The sequence below is a fragment of the Dufourea novaeangliae genome, unplaced genomic scaffold (assembly GCF_001272555.1).
Source record: "Dufourea novaeangliae isolate 0120121106 unplaced genomic scaffold, ASM127255v1 scaffold56, whole genome shotgun sequence".
Classification (NCBI taxonomy): Eukaryota; Metazoa; Arthropoda; class Insecta; order Hymenoptera; family Halictidae; genus Dufourea; species Dufourea novaeangliae.
This window is the reverse complement of record NW_015373942.1, coordinates 1,887,619-1,906,702: the sequence shown is the minus strand read 5'-3', so window position 1 is coordinate 1,906,702 and position 19,084 is coordinate 1,887,619. Positions and strand designations below refer to the sequence as shown.

General features: G+C 37.4%; 1 protein-coding gene across 1 annotated transcript in view; it reads right to left on the bottom strand.

The window, feature by feature from the left end:
• LOC107185854 (transcription factor AP-2-epsilon) overlaps positions 1-19,084 on the bottom strand; it is a 109,049-nt gene that overhangs the window by 20,754 nt on the left and 69,211 nt on the right. The window contains exon 5 of the mRNA XM_015573627.1: positions 1,811-2,009. Within this exon, the coding sequence (XP_015429113.1) occupies positions 1,811-2,009 (199 nt within the window). The remainder of the gene's footprint in view (positions 1-1,810; positions 2,010-19,084) is intronic.

Sequence of the window (19,084 nt, the reverse complement as noted above, 5' to 3'; positions counted from 1 at the left end):
TAAAGCATTGCGCAACGGATAGTGTTCTGGGGGCCGAGTGAAAATTGCGAATCAGATAAAGAAAGTAGCGCTTCCCGCTTCCAAGAGGAGAAACACCATAAATCAGCCGGCTGTCCGTGGCCGTGGGGGTATGAGCTTGGCCCCTGAATGAACGCGAACGCACGTTTATTAATTAACCCGGGCTTAGATAAAGTCGCGTAACGGTCCACGGAAGTTATCGGTATCTCGGGTTCCGTGGTATCCTTCTATCTCGAGGCCATTGTTCCGTCCGATGATGCGGTCTGCTCTCTCGATTTTTGCCACCGGATCAACAAATGTACGGATGTGTTACCGCGTTATTCACGGTAATACGGTATCTTATGCTCTTTATCGACGCGATCGATTTTTTTTTCGAGATGGAACGACATGCAGGATCACGCTGATACCGTTGATACGTTTCCTTAAATGGGGTTACGTACCTTGGAGCTGTTAAATAAGAGGGAAACTTAAAAAATTTATTTGTATGTGCAGAATTATTGTTTATTAGAAATACAAAAATACTTAAATATAAAATTTTAAAAACTGGTTTCAGATAAAAACCCACAGAGATATATCTGGTACCATAGATCTGGTGTTTTGATGAAACTGGGTATAATTGAATGACAGCCATTTTTTTCTGTTAATAAATATATATCTCAATATTTCAGAAATTACTAAGGAAATAACATATAATAAGATGTATATGTTGAATTTTTAGTAAACAATAATTCTGCATATAAAAAGAATTTTTTCATTTTTCCTCTTATTAGACAGCTCAAAGATATGTAATCCTTAAATCTCGCTGGATGTTGTAAGGATCACTACTGAACGGATTATGAATATCTACTGTCTGGTTGTTTTGTTTAGTTCTTTTTTGCACAATGGTAGGATTAAAATGCAGGGCAAACAGGTTTAAGAGATGAGGGGGAGACTCAAAATGCCGAACTGATCGACAGGGATATGAGATCAGTATATTCTTCATTTTGAGAGGATTGAGTTAATAATGTTCCTTCTCGGGCATTGCATGCTAATTTTTTTTCCGTATGTTTAATAATAATATCTGAGGATTAGAGATTGTTATAATGGAATTAAATTTATTTATGTGCCTGGACTTTACTAAGGTAGAACTACTAATTATGGTACTACATTTAGAATTATACGGAATTCGTTTTATAATATTAGCAAGAATGTTGAAAATTGTGAGTCGTCCTACTTCAATGGCTAGGGGTTGTAGAAACTATTGTTAATAATTTCACACATATTACAATTACAGAAATTATTTCCGAACTGTAGTGAAATATGTTAAAAACAGAAACGGGACAGTAAGGCAAAGACTGATGAATTTATGATTTCTGCAGTCAGTTATTACTCAGCAAATATGCGAAACAGAACTGCGAGTTGTCGAACACATATAAACCAGTCGTACAACGCGACGGTTGTAAATAACAATGCAAAACGGACAATAGAAGTCTGTAAATAAGCATTCAGCTTCGCTGCTGTACCACTCCACTGTTCAATAATTTTTACTTTGAAAGAAAACAAGTTCGTGCACCGAGGGATTAAATGTTGCACGATAAATGGAGATGGAAAAGAAGATGGTGATTTTAACAGAAAAGCCAGCGATCTAACGACGAATGATATTTCGTTACGTGTAGCAACGGGGCCATCAAGCAACAACGTATCATTGCCTGACTACAGGCGAGTCTAATCCCCTTATAAAATTGTATTATGCAAACGAGGCCCGAGCGCAACGGGAACGGGGACCTAAAGTTGCGATGTGGTAGCATCTTACCTCCGTAAGACTCCGCCAAGGAGGCTCGCGTTTAAGCATTCCGGTGGCGATAGTCGTCTTTGTACCTCGGCTACCGTAACTTTGTACTTGCTGGTGCTGCTTAGTAACGATAATCGTCCTGGAACTGAACAGAACACGTCCGAAGGTTGCGCGTTCCCACTCAGCATCGCCTTCTCGCTCCTGTCTGATGGTTTCATGTCTGGAACAGCGAAAACACAGACTGGCTGTAGCTCAGAATTGTTCAATCGATTGGTTGGATGTCAATTAAAAGGTGGTTCGTGCCAATTCGAAAGACTAGATAATTAAATGAAATTCTTCATAATTAAATAAATTTGAGAGTAGGTCGTCGATCAAATGAATATGAAACAGATTGTTGAAAATTCAATTTTTAACACAGCTCTTATGGGTGTCTTACGATTTCTTACCAGAAGTATAATCTTTTCTTTTATAAAAACTGAAACTGGCAACCAAAAACTAAGTACTGAAAGTATAAATCCTGAGCTTTCTGGTAATTAACTAAATCTTGTACCGTGTCGAACATTCCAGGAAGATATTTGACAATAAAGTAATTCTATTCTGGTGTTCATATCGCACTTACTTATTAATTTATGTACAATTATCTGATATCTTTACGTGAACAATGGTAGAATATGTTCCAATAAATTGTTTTTCCCATACATTGTTATTCTCTTGTTAATTGTCAATACCGTATGCGACGGAACTGATTACCTGACTATGTATACTGCCTAGAGTACTTATTATAAAAAACTTAAACATGCAAATATTCACCGTGCATCATGGGAATTATTCCGTGGAATGATCTACAGTTAATTCGATCCCGTTGATGAAAGGAATGCAATAATCCTCTCAAGATTACAGTACTCAATTCCCGTAAAAGGTCAAAGAGGATCGACTGGCCAGTAAGGAATACCGAAACCGATGGTGTTCTTCGGAAATTACATTATCTCGTCGCTCCTTGCCTCTGTATAGGTGGATAACCGTGATCAGAGTAGCAATATCCATCCCGAAATATTTTAAATTCATCGTGCCCCGGTCCTGTTTTCATTTCTATGCACCCGATAGTCGCGCATTATTGCATCGTTGCTCTGGAATGCTTAATATAAGGGCCTCGGGTGGGGAGGAGATCGAACAAAGCCGTGTTATTACAAGGCGAAATCGATGATGGTCAACTTATACATATAACATGTAAAACTCTTCATCGTTGGGTTCTTCGTGCACGGATGATGAGGTATACATACCTATGGTCTATGGCCCGTTTAGAAGGGAACCGTGCCACAGTGGTCTCAAAATGCGTTTCAACTAACCAAAAGTCAATTTTTGAAAACTTTTTTTGCTGTAAAGTAACAATACTTGAAACCTTAAAAATCCAAAATATTATTCATTTTAGATAATTCTGTAATCAAGGGTGACGTTCTGAAGGCAAAATGTTGAAATTCAAAGTGAAACTAATTATTTTTATTACTAATTATACGACAGTAAATAAAAGATTTTAATTATAGTTTTATTAAGCAGTGTCAAGTTTATAGTAATTTAGACTTTGAGAGGTTTTAAAAAAAATTATTGAATTATAAGAATCAGACTTGTTTCATATGAAAGTTTAAGCAATTGTTAAGAAGAGCAAATTTTAACTGCAACCTCCTGCAACCTTTTGTGTATGTAAATTTTAAGAAATAGAAGCCCGCGGTATTTTGGCGTCTGAATAGTATTCAGGCACGTATACCGCTTGATTGTTATAGCGGCTTGACCTCAGATGTTAGAATTCTTTTTTCTTTGAATATTTGGACAATTTGGAATTAATGTCGGAAATATTATTATATAATAATATAATCATATATAATGAAATAATTGTAATTATAAAATAAATAATATAATGATATTAGATACACTGAATAACTACAAGATATTGCGTTGAAAAAAGTCAATATGTGTGTCTTCTTCATTTTGACCGTGAAAAGCGAGTTTCCAAACAATATATGCATAGTATTGAATCCGTCATCTTGAATTTTGAATTTTTAATGTCAAATTCATTATCAGTGACCACAAAAACCCTTGATTACCAACTTTTAGAAGGTTTCAATGAAATTTTGATTTTTGGTCAGTAAAAACGCGTTTTCAAACCACTGTGCGAAATTCTTCGTTGCCCAAAAAGTATGCACAGCCAATACCCCAGGTTTTTTTTTCGTCGAAACTTAATAATTTCATTACGCCCCTGTAGTTGCAACGATTTCGATTAATATTAAGACTGATCGGAAGGAAAACGAAAGTTCCTCGGATAACTGAAATTTCAGCGGATATTTTGACTCGCCGCGTTATTACTCGCGGGAACGAAATTCTGCCGGCACGGAAATTCGTTCGGTATATTCACCGCGAACGGAGGGGAAGAACTTTTCCATCTGGAAATACCGAAGACTTGAAAGTTCGTTGAAAAACTGGTCCTCCTTCGTTCGCGGGTGTGTGTATATCGTATTAATTCGCGCGGAAGAAAATCTCGCGTGGAATTCCTCGCACGGATCGCCATTTTGTTTTTTTCTTGCTTTCGGTTTCTTTTCAACGGCAAAACCGCCATGAAATTTTATACATCGTATCTATTATGCATACGAGATTGTCGCTTTGTGTGAAAATCGATCGTCGCCGTATCGGCTTGGGCACCACCGTGAAGCGTAGATTTTACTTAACATATTTGTATTCATGAAAATGTAAGACGGAGAAACGTCGACGCACGAGAGAGGGAGAGGAGGGAGGAAGAGAGTGCAAACAAGTTGTCAAGCGGAATCAATCCACATCGGAGGCACGATCGGTCAGGTCAAACGGGTAATAAATTTCTACGCGGACCAAATAGGTCGACGTGGGTTTGTTCCGCGCTTATAAATTGTAATCTCGAGAATGAAGCGGTAGAAAATCGAGTAACGGTAAGCAGGCCGTTCGATAGAGCTGCTCTCGAACAATTTGGCGGTATCGAAAAATTTAAATGGTGGCTGTTTTATTGACAGTTGTTTCAATATAATAAAGGAAAAATTATACAAGAATACAAGAGATGTTCATCTAAAAGTGTCAGGAAGTTTCACTGATACGGCTGATCAAGCTATATAAAATTCGAAGTACGACCTGATAAGCTTGTAAACATTCTATTTATTTATTTAAATTTTGAGTATACAGATTGAATAAGTTATTTTTCTTGCTCAGAGAAATGAAATCTTAAAATAAACAAATCAGTGTATTGTAACATTTTTCGATAGTCGTTAATTTCAGATGGTACCATTTTAGGAAAGGATGACGAGGAAAGAATACTTTGATTAAATCGAAACTGGAGAAGTGTTTGTTTTTCATAGTGTTTAAGATTTTACGAAACTGTAAAGAATATTTATACATTACTTGAAAGAAACTGGACGTAACAGTATTTGAGTTCACAAGACATATCAGGAAGTGCCATTTTAGAAAAGAGGGGACGGAACGAATGAGTTCGAAGTTATGCAACTTTGATATCTTCATCGCGGTTAATGGCACTGGAGAACGAATATCTGTACTAACTAAATTAATGGGAATAACTCATGCCTTCCTTGCGTGAGCCATAACCGAGTAAAACGTGTAATTATCCACGGTTGTTCTAACCTTTCGCCGTGCGAATTGTGAAACCGTCTCACTCATCGATGAGTTCGCTATCGGTTAATCGATCGGTAGTTAATTACAAAAGCATGTATCCGTTAATTCAGCGGGGCCGGGAATGGAGTAAATGGCCCCGTGACATTTTCAACGCGACTTTCTTCATATTACGGTAACCTTAATCGCACAGAATGATAAAAAAATGTCATTAAAAACCAACCTCAGTTATTGACACGCCATCGAAAAATCCATTTAAAACTTCCGGTTGCTTCGACGTTGACATATGAATGTCATATTTTATTATTCAAGGGTAAGAATGAATTGTTACACTAACTACTTAAGTTCCCATTTCATTGAAGAAAGTGTCTCTACTTTGTAGAATTTTTGTGGCTAGTGGTCAGAAGATACCGAATCAATACTATCGATTTCAGTCCGCAAACTATGATACTGTATCGAATAGTATCAAGCTTGTGGGTATCAAGCGTAATCGATACCCCTTAGATACTTCCATGAAAGTATTAATACCTGTTCAATCGAATACTTATATTAATTTGGTAGTGCTATCGAAAACTGATACAACGTACCTAAAACTTCGATACTTTACAATATTTCCCATTGAATACTTTGGTTTCAAATTATTCGAAATCATTCGATCATCAATATGTATCAAAATCGGTCCGATCGTTACTCAAATTGTTTAAAATTAAGCGATTATTACCTTTACTAGCGGTTACATACCTTAGAGCTGTTAAATAAGAGGGAAACTTAAAAAAATTATTTCTATGCGCAGAATTATTGTTTATTCAAAATACAAAAATACTTTAATATAAAATTTAAAAAACTTGTTTCAGACAAAAGCTCCCAAAGATATATTTGGTACAGCAGATGATGTATTGATGAAACGGGTTATAATTAAATCACAGCAATTTTTTTCTGCGACAGATATAGTTCAATTTTTCAGAAATTGCTAAGGAAACAACATATAATAAGATGTATACATTAAATTATTAATAAACAATAATTCTGCATATACAAAAAAATTGTTTAATTTCCCTCTTATTTAACAGCTCAAAGGTATGTAACTCCATAAGCGAATTACCATTGTCACACGCGAAAAGAGTAATAAACTCTCAGATACCGTAGAAAGGAAGTGCTTCAGCCGTAAATAGAAATAAATCATAACGAGCTACGATCTCGTTACAATTATGATTTAATCGTCTGTTCACTGAACAATCTTCCACGAGCAATAAAAAGTACGACGTGTCCTGCGGCGCGAAACGCAACGGTTAGAAAATCGCGCGTCGTTACACGATATTTATCGGACGTGATTACGATCCGTGGTCGTAAATTCTCCGGTATGAGTTCGAAATTTGTTGGCTAATGAGATTTTCAGTCATCTTTCACCTCCGGCCGCAACGGGACCGTATAAAAGCGTCGCGCGTGTATATCCACGGCAACATCCTCGCCACGGCAGTCCCGGGACTGCCGGCGTCTTGTCCCACGACGCGATAACGTCTAGGAAGTCGCCACTAGATAATTTGTCACCGAGCAAACGTGGATATATTACCAGGGGGTCTGCTGAAACAAAAGTGCCAAGGGGCCTCAGTCACGACCAGCGTCTCTGGAACCGTGAAAACGTGTGCCTCTTCCACGGTGCACCGCGATTCTGTTAATTAACGCCGCGCGCGCGTACGTACGCCGATAATTAGACACGGAGAATTTGTACTAATTGCGATTTCAATTAACAGGTTTGATACTCGTCATCCGTTCACATCAGTGACAGTTTCAGAATCTTGAGTAATGATTCTGATCGCTTCGGGGTTAGTTGTGACGTCTTTTGATTCTCCTTTTTTTCGATCTGATTCACTTGTGTTTGATTGTATGTATTTACAATTGGAATTTCATTCACTTGGTTTAACGCAATTTTTAACGATGAGATCTATTAAACTGTGTATTTAGTTTAATTTTTTTTTAACTCTATAAAGTTTTGTATTTGAACAAGATAAAAATCACGATTTTTAAAAATACAGGTGGAGGTATTTTGTGGTAATAATTGTGAAATAGAACTGGAGAATAAATAAGAAGGAAGCGTGGCCAGTCAATTAAATAGTTAACGTTGTAACACCTTTTCTCTTAAAATTAAGTATTCTATAAGTAAGGTTACTTAAATATTCTGAAAGAATGAATACTAATATTAATAAAATATACTAGATGGTATATTTCATCCAAGTGTTCAACATTCACGATCGGGAATCGATTCGCATGTTACCATCAAACTGTCCACTCGCTAATATCTCTTCGTCGTAACTTTCTCAGCATTGTAACACTATTCCATCGTAGAAAGCAAACTCGCCCACGTTTCGCCTCCTGCTACACTCTACTTGTCAGACGGTCGTTACGTTCCCGGGATCCATTGACGTCAACAAAGAGTAGTTTTATTCAACCTCGCGGCCAACCAGCAGCAGCGGCGGCACCGATTTATCGTTGCTCGAGGATTTAATTGACTGCCCACGCTTCGCTGTAACAACACAGGTATCGCTTCCGCCCATTCCTTTGACGAACGATTGCCGATCAACGCACCATTTAATGCCACAGAACAGTATACATAAAGAGTTTGCAATCGCTTACATGTATGTCAAAACGGTACTTTCATATTTTTTTTTGCTGATGTTAAGAATACAGTAAAAATGTGATGAGTTTTCAATCGCTTAAATGTATGTCAAAATGGTGCTTTTATATTTTTTCTGATATTAAGAATATACTGAAAATGTTTGTTAGCGATTTACATTTATTTTTCTACCTTGTGTTATTCAACGGGGCCATTGTAACAGTAATATAACACTTCATGCTGGTAAAATTATGGAGATACTGCAATGCATAAAAATGACGACGCGTTGAAAATATAAAATAACGAGACTGAACGTACACTGCCCTTGATAGGTCTATTAGGACACCTAGTCTGTATGAAGAGAAATGTGATATTTTATATATATTATACTCATTGGACTACATTAATTAGTTTATAATTAGCGCGACTGTTGTCTATTGAGCTTTAAATTCTTCTATACAATATTTATTTCAAACCTTCTACAATTTCGTAATGTTTTATCGCATTTTTTTCATATCCGCTAAGTGTCCTAATACTTATACACAGGAGTGTATATATCTGAGAACAATGGACACATTTTAATAACTATCATAACACAGAAATTATTTGATTTACTTCAATTTTTCTAGATATTAAGAATTTCATATACAACAGTGTCTAAATACTGTACTATCATAAATACATCCCCGCTCGTTCTGAGATCATAACTACGTATCAGAAATGAAAACTTTACTATTCGATATTTAATAATTATTACAAGTTCAAAGTACCATTATTATCATTATTACTTCAATGCACTCTTAATATGTACAATTCTACACGCAATCAACAGAGACAAGAAGTAAATAGGTCCAGAACACGATAGAAGACCTCCCTCTCCATTGTATCCAGATAGACTCAAGTTTGTTTGTAAAACGTGCCCCAAAAACACACACACACACACAGGAACAAAATCAAACAGAGGAGGATATGGTATAATGCATCGTCATCGGACACGTTCGAACCGACAGATTGCCAGCCTCGGTAGCACCTTCGCACACGTATTCGCGATGGCTAATAGCGATCGTGGCTCGAGCAAGGGGTGCAATTTTCATTCCAACGGAAACAGTCGGGGAAGCCAACGGGAGCACAACGACCGGACAGACGTTGGCCGTCAATGAAGCAACTCCTCGCCGGTCAAACGTCGGTAGAGGAGCTGTGCACCTGGCACAGGTATATACACTAATGTGTGGATCCCCCATTGGTCGGGACGGGAGGCAAATCTCCGGTAATTTGCCAAGAAACGCACGTTCGTGTATACGTCTCTGAATACGTTTCGTAGAACATATTAGCGGGAGGTTCACGATAATGGCACTTCATTTGAATTGTCGCGCGAAAATGACCCACGGGTTCTGGTACACGACTGTGGGGTTTGGATGCACACAGTGGCGACCACATTCTTCTGTACGGAATTGGGCACAATTATATTCGAGTAATAAATAGTGGAAAGCAGTAGCGTAAGTGACCAAATTCCAGATGGTGTCTGTATAAGTTTCGTATTTTAATTTGGAATCTGGACAAGTACTCAGCACTGATTGTCGATAAGTTTTAATTTTATTACAAACTGGCTGGAGAAATAAAAGTGGACCAAGTGTGTAGAATAAATTGATTGCTTTAGAGCAATATATACACATAACAGAAAAGTATATAATGTATTTAAAAATATTTTCATGTCAGAATGTTGCTATAAACAATATTTCTGGATTATGTAATAAATGGGGCATTCGTTTTCTGAGACATTTCTATAAAACAGCTATCCTGATCCTGATTTATTAACATTTTACACGAAAGCACCAGATCACGTGGAACATCTTGATCACCTTGACTCCATGAAGACTTCCTGCGTGCCCTTTCTTGGTACACGCCCTTCCGTGGTTATCTCGCGTGTCCCGACGTGACATAGATCGAAACACCGTTTCATTTCAAGCATTATAAGATGTCGAGATAAGCGAAGAGTAATTGGGAACGGCGTAGGCTTAGACGTGAAAGTAACCGGATTCACAGATGTACACTTCTTTTTTTCGTCCCGTGCACGATTTCGTAATCGGAAAAAAGTATGCCCGTCATTTCCGGTCATTAGTAGCTAAAACGATATAATTGGTGACTTGTACGAAAGGTTTCGTTTCTCCGTTTTTACACAGGCATTGAGTAATATGGAACAATTTTAATGCATTGACCATTCTAACGATTTACATTCTTTAATAAGAAAATCCAGCTGTTACAATGTTTCAATGATTCCAATTAATTTTCTTCCCCTAAAAATGTTTGAATAGATCTATATCTATATTCTGTATATCGTATTTAGCTTCACAAACATTAGGATTGGACCATACTTTATATAGAAATATCTAATGAAACGTATTCTTCACGTAGAAATTATAATTTTTGACATATCAATTTACTATTATAAGTAAACTGCGGATGTTTATGCAAATATCGATTTTTATGGACTACTTTACGGAAATTGGGATACAAGAAGAATTTGTTCTCATTCTTAATGGTACTATAAGGTTCCAATTAAAGTAAAAAACTTCCTAATTTTAATTGCAAATCTTACTGTATTCATTTATAGATAATCATGCACGCTATAAATGCATAAAATCAATTATGTAATTACTTCATTACCAAAACTGTAATTAACTTTCTCGATAACAGATTGATTCTACATATTTACTTTCATATACTCTATAGCTAGAGCATACCAAAAACATCTAATGTAGTGTATTCTTCAGGTGAAAATTAGAATTTCTAAGATATAAATTTATCATTATAAGTGATGCGCTTTGATAGACGCAGTTACTGTGTTACAAATTGCAGGAGGAACGTGTAGATAACAGGATACGAACCGAGATGTAAACAGAACTGTTGAAAGCACAAAAACCCGATAAAAACGATGAAAGTATCCTGTCCGTAAAATATATATGCAAGTGTCAATGAGAAGTCAGTGAAGAAGAGACGATTACTCCGTGGTGATCCGCAATTTATCAATCGTCGCTCCTTGTAGAAGAAACTCGCGAGCGGACGATTTGCGGCACGAGGATTCGCTATTTATCTATAGCCCGGGGCTGTTTAGAGAAATCATTTTGATGGCCGATGCAACAGTGTGTCCATGATTTTAATGACTCGTACACCCGACCACGTATACGAGATCACGTTTATGATTTATGGCGCGATTACATAACGCGATTATTACACAGGTGTATTGATAAATTAATCCATTCGGCGGGGCGCACCGTAACACCGATATTGCAGCGTGAACCGCAAATTAAATGCGCCGCGGTTTCGTTACTTTGTAATTAAGACACTGTGGCCCAGAGCTGTTAATACGAGTCGCGTTGATCCGTATTACGATAGGTGTAACTTTCGGAATATCCTCCTGAACGGGATGCATCACCTGTTCGGCACAATTTTCAGCGTATTATGAAACCAATTTCGTGATCAGCTGATAAACGTTTTTCTTTTTTTTTCTTGAGTACGTGACAGAATATTTTTCCTTGGGTGGTAATGTTGTCGAGATTCCCGATAAGTTGCGATCATTTTGTTAAATTCAACATGTGTGACGGTAAGTAATATGGAAATCTTGATACGTGTGTTCCAATTTCTTTCTCGTATAGAAGCGATAAGTATTGCTAAAGATTCTTTATGGTTCAGTATGTTTTATAATTCAGTGTAATTTTTAATTTATTTGAAAAATTTCGAAAAGTAATAAAGCTACTATACATATACATATAAAGTATCTATAGATAAAACTGTTCTGATAAAAATAGGAAAATTTTATTTTACTGAGAAAAACTGATTCTGAAAACGTCTTCGTGATTCATGATGAGTTTCAGGAATCAATCTGTTATCGATTTCCGCTCTTTAGCGATGACTGAATCTTCAAGGCCGAGTCTCATCGTTATGTAAATAGACATTAAACTTTCTTTGCATTCAATCGATGGATTTACTTCGATATCCTTCGGTTTCCTTTTAGAGGTTTGCTTTTAGATAATCTTTCACGAATTACACGTATGTATGTACCTACGTGTTTGCTTACCTGATCGTCAATAGGAACGTTTATTAATACGAGGTTTTAATTGGTTTCGCAAGCCAATCACTTTTTGCGGTGATTTTATTATAGAACGCTACCTGGTCGATTATTAATTGCAACCTAACTGAATTAGCCCTTGAATAATTCTTTACATGCCATGTTCACTGTGAATGATATGCTTGCTGCTATTCTTTCATTACAACGTTCTATTGAACGAACGAAATTTAAATATAAATTGTCTTCTTTCTTGCATAGAATATCTTTCTTAACAAAAAACGATCTATTAGATTGTTGCATAATAAATATTGGTTTATCAACGCACTCTGTTTCGTCTACCTAAGAATCCATTAAACATGGAAATAAAAAGCTTATGACTCATCGGTAAGAATCTGTTGATTCATATGAATCTTACTTTGATTAAAAATCTTCTGTTCACGATAAGTCATAATTACACTGCGGATTTTATGCATTTACAGTATACTCGATCGTCCGAAGTACACTACATTAACAAGTGCAATAAATTATACTACGGTTTTCATTTTATGTAGGATCTGGTAAAACCGTCAACTCGGTAAAAAAACTTACGCGTGTTTCTATAAATCAATCCTTAGATTGTTATTTGCATAAATATTCGCAGTCCAGTCATAATCGTTCAAAATCTACAGTAAAAAAATGGCCATTTATTATGTAACAATCCAATACCTATCGGAAGAAGTACAATTCACGTTTCTGCGAAATTATAATCGTCGATACAGCCGACAAAACAGAGTGTCTCTCATTAAATTATACGCAACGTTAGTTATATTTGTACTAACTTCATAAAACACAAAACAATGTTTTCTCGTAAAATTTGAAAAATCACGTTTCCTACCGAAATGGACGTTGTACTATTGATTTAGAATCTGTTTTTACAAATCTGCATCATCATTGAAATTGAATTTTTCTCCCGCTAGATAGCTGAAACATCACACTGTGCGACGTCGGCTGACACGATAGAAGCTTGTATAGTGTAGCACAAGCACGAAAGCACTTTAATTTGCAAAAACGAATAGCCTTGAGCACGGGGCTACAACGGTTAAAGTTCGCACGTGCAGAGGACCAGGCGCACGCACAATTTCCTGGGCAATCAACGTCCCGGAAACTTAACCAATCGCCGCGTTAGGAACGGGTTCACTTATTCCTCGACCTTGATTGGTTACCACCGTCGTGCAAGGGTGTGACTTTTCGACCCCGCTACAACACTCGGCGGGCTCGACAGGGGGGTTTTCTCTCCGCGAAGCAGGGATCTCCACCTGGCCCGAGGGCAACCATGGCAATGGTCCTCGTTAATTTCATTAGGGGGCCGATTCTAGAAGGTTTGGCCGCCCTTACAAAAAGATGGTGGCCGTCCTCCATCCGTACCCGCGCCAACAATTTCCCCTTCGTTCGTAACGGAACAATGGAAAAAGGCACTTACTACTTTTGACGCTTCTCTCACTCGATTGAAATCGATTTGCCGTGACTGGAGGACGTGCTCAACCGTTCTAACCTAGTTACTGTTCTTGGACTTTCCGTCTTTGAAGCCTGTTTAATGGTAGGATTAATTGGAGTTGAAATCTTTGGATCTGAATCTAAATGGCGTTTAATTAAACTGTAATTCATTAATTGCTTCAGACATTATTTAGACTATGGATTCTATGCATTTGTTGTACATACGAACAAAACGTAATAAAAATGAAGACTCTGTGAGGATTTAATCCCTTGTTTTGTACCACTGGATCAGACCAGTGGTGGGAATTGGAAAAGGTGTTTATCGTCACGTCTGATGTGACATCGCAATTTTATCGTATGTTGGCGGTGATAAGACTAAACAGGTAAAAGTTCTAACTTCGACGTAATGGCAAGTTATAGACAAACAGGGGTTAATAAATTTAAATGTAGGGTCATAGACTTTCCTACGGAAGAAAAACCTACATTTGTAATTTCATTTTTTCAATGAATCATATTTTTTAGCATTTTTTACTTGAAAAAATTACCTTTTTGTTTTACATTTTTTCCGTACCTTTACTGTGAAGAAGATGTTAAAGAATATGTACTTGCAATGCCAGGTCAGTTGGTTGAATATTTTTTAAGTTACATTCTCCAGCGCGGAACACCTGTTTTGCTCACGGGCTGCACAGAAGACCTTACAATTATAATATTTATGGATTTGTCGTAAAGATAAAGATCTTTGTATTCAGTTTAATTGTACAATAAAGTATTCTTAAAGTTTCAAAGAGTTTGGTTTAATACTTTTTTCACAATAAATTCCCAAAAATTCGTTTATTTTTAGTTGTTTTTAGCAGGCTCTCCCCTTAATTCAAACGACACCGGGACAGCTGACCAAATTTTCCATTTATGGTTCCTCCAATAGCCCAACGAACACTAAGTAGTGAGTTGGTGTATGCAATTTCGAAGCCGAGTGGATAACATGGCCGACAAGGAATCCGTTGATCGTCGGGTAAATTAGAAAAAAAAAAAAAGAAAAAAGAAGCCACCATTAATAGAAGAAAAAACGGGGCGTCCGTTGACCTCGTTTGAATGATTAATTAGTTCTAATACCGGCTACGGTTCCAATAATCGGCCTTAAGACTCACCGATTGCCGGAGGACGAGCGTACAACGACAAAAACTTGTTTCCTTTCCTTACGCGGCGACGGCAGCGCGCGACGCGGCGTCGACACACTACAGGGATCTATGGGTGTATACCGCCCCGTTCTTTCTCTTTCTCTTTTACACGTGTCCGCTAAATAAGAAATTACCCCGGTCTTTAAATTCGCCGGCTACTTTCGCGTTTAGGCGTGTCGCAAGTGCGTCGTAAAATGTATCGGCGCCGCTAATGAATACGTCGCGGATTAATACGGTGAAATCGTGAAATTTTCGACGGGCGTAATTGTCGGTCGACCGATATTTCGCGGGCACGCCAATGTGTTCTCACCGTCCCTCGATCGTGCCTTATCGGAGCGTCGCAACAGTGTGACGAGCAATGGATAAAAGTAAAAAAAAACAGATGTCTAAAATTTATAGTTCATTGTATCTTAAAATACTAATAAAGGAACGTAGATTAATAATACTACCCACAATTTTTACTGAATTTTCCAAATTATTGTCAAAATTAATACTTGATTACATATATCAGCCACACTCACGATATATCAGTGCACCGTACGAATTAAAAATGCACATTTTTAACTTGAAAGTATAGATTATCGAATATGAAAATGAGAGGTGAATGGTATACAATGTTATATGAAACATAAAAATGTTTTCATTAACATTTAAGTAACCGGTTACGTGTTTCCTCATTTTCACTTCCTATTGCGCGACATATTCGGTCGCTTAAGTGATAATAATGTTGCAAATCCAGAATCGGAGAATAGATTTGGATGGTTTGAAGTATAAAAATAGTTTGACTATCTCACAGGTACATTCGGTATGAAAAAACTAATGGTATTTAGCAATTGGAAAATGTAGGACGTGTATATTTCGAAGGGATATGTTTTTAATTAACGAAGTGGTAGTCATAGAATATATCTACGTTTGAAGTATTCGCATCCATATCTTTTCCCTTTTTAGAAAATATATGAGTGAACACAGAACACCGTTTGATCGTGAGTTTTGGGAGTCACTGTCAACAGATGTCTGATTATACGCTGTAACGTGAACCAAGAATTTATGACATATGAAGGATTTATTCAGAACCCAGAGTTATACGTAGGAAATGTTATTACGCTAAAAATTGGCCAGTACATTTACTAGCATCCTACAGATGTATAGTTCCTGTCACTCCAAATCAAATACAAACCTCTACTCTTATAATAAATACAACCCAAATAAGCATTTATAGTATTTCGCTGGTACTAATGCATTTAACATTAATTATTAGTCATCCTTTTTACTTGTTATATTATAATATATCAAGATTCGAAGCACAGTATGTAGTCCAATACAAACCACTGCTTTTATAATAAATACAACCAAATTAATCATTTATCGTATTATGGTGGAATTAGTGCATGCAACATGAATTATTAGCCATTTTTTTACTTGTTAAATGATAATATATCAAGATTTGAAGCGCAGTATGTATAATTGGTATTTGGCAATGCTCGTTCCGACAGACTCAATTTACCGATTTATCGACGTGGCTGCGATTTCTCCCAGATAAAAAACCTCAATTTTTACTTTTTAGAGACTCGAGATCGGTGAAAAATCGGTTCGTTCCAATACCTTCGAGCAACGTCCAACCGCTAAACTGGAGCACGTCGAGGAGTTGACGAAGGAGCCAAGGTAAGCTGCAAGTAATTGTATAACCGGCTTCCGAGAAGCGGAACGCGTGTATGTTGGGTATCGTCGATGTATGTATTTGTCGTTGCCGTTTGCCGATCGACTGAATATTCCAAGAGTGACGAGCCGATTCTACACGCGAACGTGGGTGGCTGGACAGTATATTGGGTTGTAAATTAGAATTCTAAACCTTTGAACGTGAAAAATAATGATACCTGAGGATTAATCCTCCAGAAAAATAGATATCAAATTTAAACTTTACTGGAATAAACGTATGAAATATGAACTTATAAAATATTGAGCACTATGACTGGACTACGGATGTCTATGCAAATATATGTAGATCTTTATGGACTTTACGGAATCTGTGAAATTGAAGAAGAATTTGTTCACGTTATTAATCATTTGCGCTCCAAGGTTCTTTTATTATAAATGAGTAATAACTACGAGAATGTTTGTACTAGCACATTTGAAATACATAAATGTTAATCTTTCAATAAAAATTAGTAAGTGGTTATAATTTAAAGTTGACTCGCTAATTTAATTTGTACTGTAATAAACATAACTCGTATATTAGGATGATATATGTTGCCATTGCAGAGCCAGTGGAGTGCAAAGGGTTAAATGTCTTGCAGGGTTCCAAGTAACAGTAGAACGCCGATTATTCGAATATCGATTATCGTAAGTAGCGATTATGGGAATGAATCACGAATGTTTTATGAAAGAATTAGTTTAAAAACATTAAGCCAAAGTACATTATGCAACTTTATTGACTTGGAATACATAAAGATGATCCAACGTATGGAACCGTATGCTATTGTTTGATCTATTCTGGTTGAAGGATATAATGTTCAAGCTGGAGAAAACGATCGTTAGTTGTCGTTCCAATATTTATTTGTGCTATTATGCAATCTTCCACGCAATAAACATTCATTTTTCAAAATTACTTTATTCCTAATCGTTTTATGACATGTATTAAACTTTGGTTCTCTTGGACCGATTACTACTAGTTATTAGAACTAGTCTTCTAGTTCGGATAATCGACGTTCCACTGTAAACTAAAAACCTCGTTAGTTTTTAATATACATTTTACAGCACCAAATTCCCAACAATCGTGCATATTGTAGACGTATAAATTCTGCAAGCCTAATTATGTACAATTTCAGTCAGAAACTATAATAGCCTCGAAGTCTGCATCATTAATGGAACTTTCTCTTACTTGTTTTCGTCACGCGATTTTAAATCAGAAATATCAGCAGGGGTGAGATTCATTAACAAGAGAACGCTGCTGTAAAAGTGGTCGCGTTGAAGTGAACACGTATTTCGATTCGCCTTTCTCAATCGAACGGCTACAATGTCCGTGACCGTCCCACGAAACAAAGGGACAAAGAGGAATCGTAGGAAAATAGAAAGGAGAGAAAAACTGGCCAAATAAGCCGTCAGAGGGCAACGTAACGAGGCATATAATAACCCACGGTGACATTCGAACAAACAGCCATCTGTAGGTAATACCCCTGCGGTGTGTAACGCCCCGAAAACTGCGCCCCGCCAAGAAATTACAATGACAATGAACGAAATCCGATCCGCCTGCGGGCATTCCACTCTAGTTTTATTTTTTTTTCTCTTTCTCTCTCCTCTCTTCTCTTCCTTCGCACCTCCCATGCCCTCGCGCGAAACGTATTTAGCTGCGTATCACGACCGGTACCTTTTCTGCCATTGTGTCGCCTATTCGGGGTAGCCAGGAATTACGAAGCGTCCATGGGGGTAGGCCCTCTTTTAAAGTATAGGATTTGATAAACACGTCTGACTAAATGTCACTATTTGGAAAAACTTGAAGCTTGCTCGTAGGGGTATTGGTATATTATAGTGTAAATCGGTTGTTAATACTGAGGATTAGATTACGAAATAGTAATTACTGAATTTGAACATTTTTGTCGCAATATGGTATCACTTGTCTTATGTATGATATTTCATTGCTGCAATCATTAAATGAAAAGGAAGTAACAAATATATCGTAGACATAAGGAGACAGTCCACGAGATCCATTTTTCCCCTAGCAATCTTGACCGTTAGAGCACCCGTTAAATGTGTACGACGCGACGAAGGCCAGAGATCCGCCGTCTTTTTACCTTTCCGCAGCGGTTAAAATTCATGCCCCGTTCACGGACGAGCAGCGCCGATACGACACAGAGGGAGATAAATTCTAATTAAGAGCGACAAGTTGCCGGCGCGGCTACTTTATATTTCCGGTCGCACAGTGGACGTTTTATATGCGCCAGGATTATGGCCGTTGGTGCGCACGCGTGTTTATTCCTTCTGGACACACCGTCTTTCGTGCTTTCGCGCGGCGTAAATCCGCCTGGGAGGGTATAAATTTCGATTCGAGTTACGAATCGAGGAAAACCGCCACCAATTGAGACACGCTCGTAATATGGCGGATGGTACACGCTATCCGCTGGAAAACAGGACGGAAATATAAACTAAGGGGTTTAAACAGCTGTTTCGGTGATGAGCAGTGATAATTGTTAGGACTGGATATTTCTTTATCTCGAAGTGGAAAATTTGATGAAGGTAAAGAGATATAGTCGCTGGAAACAGTATATCCGGACAGTTCACTGACTGTAGAGATACAGATACTTTTGAATCGTTCAACGATCAGATATCTAATAAAA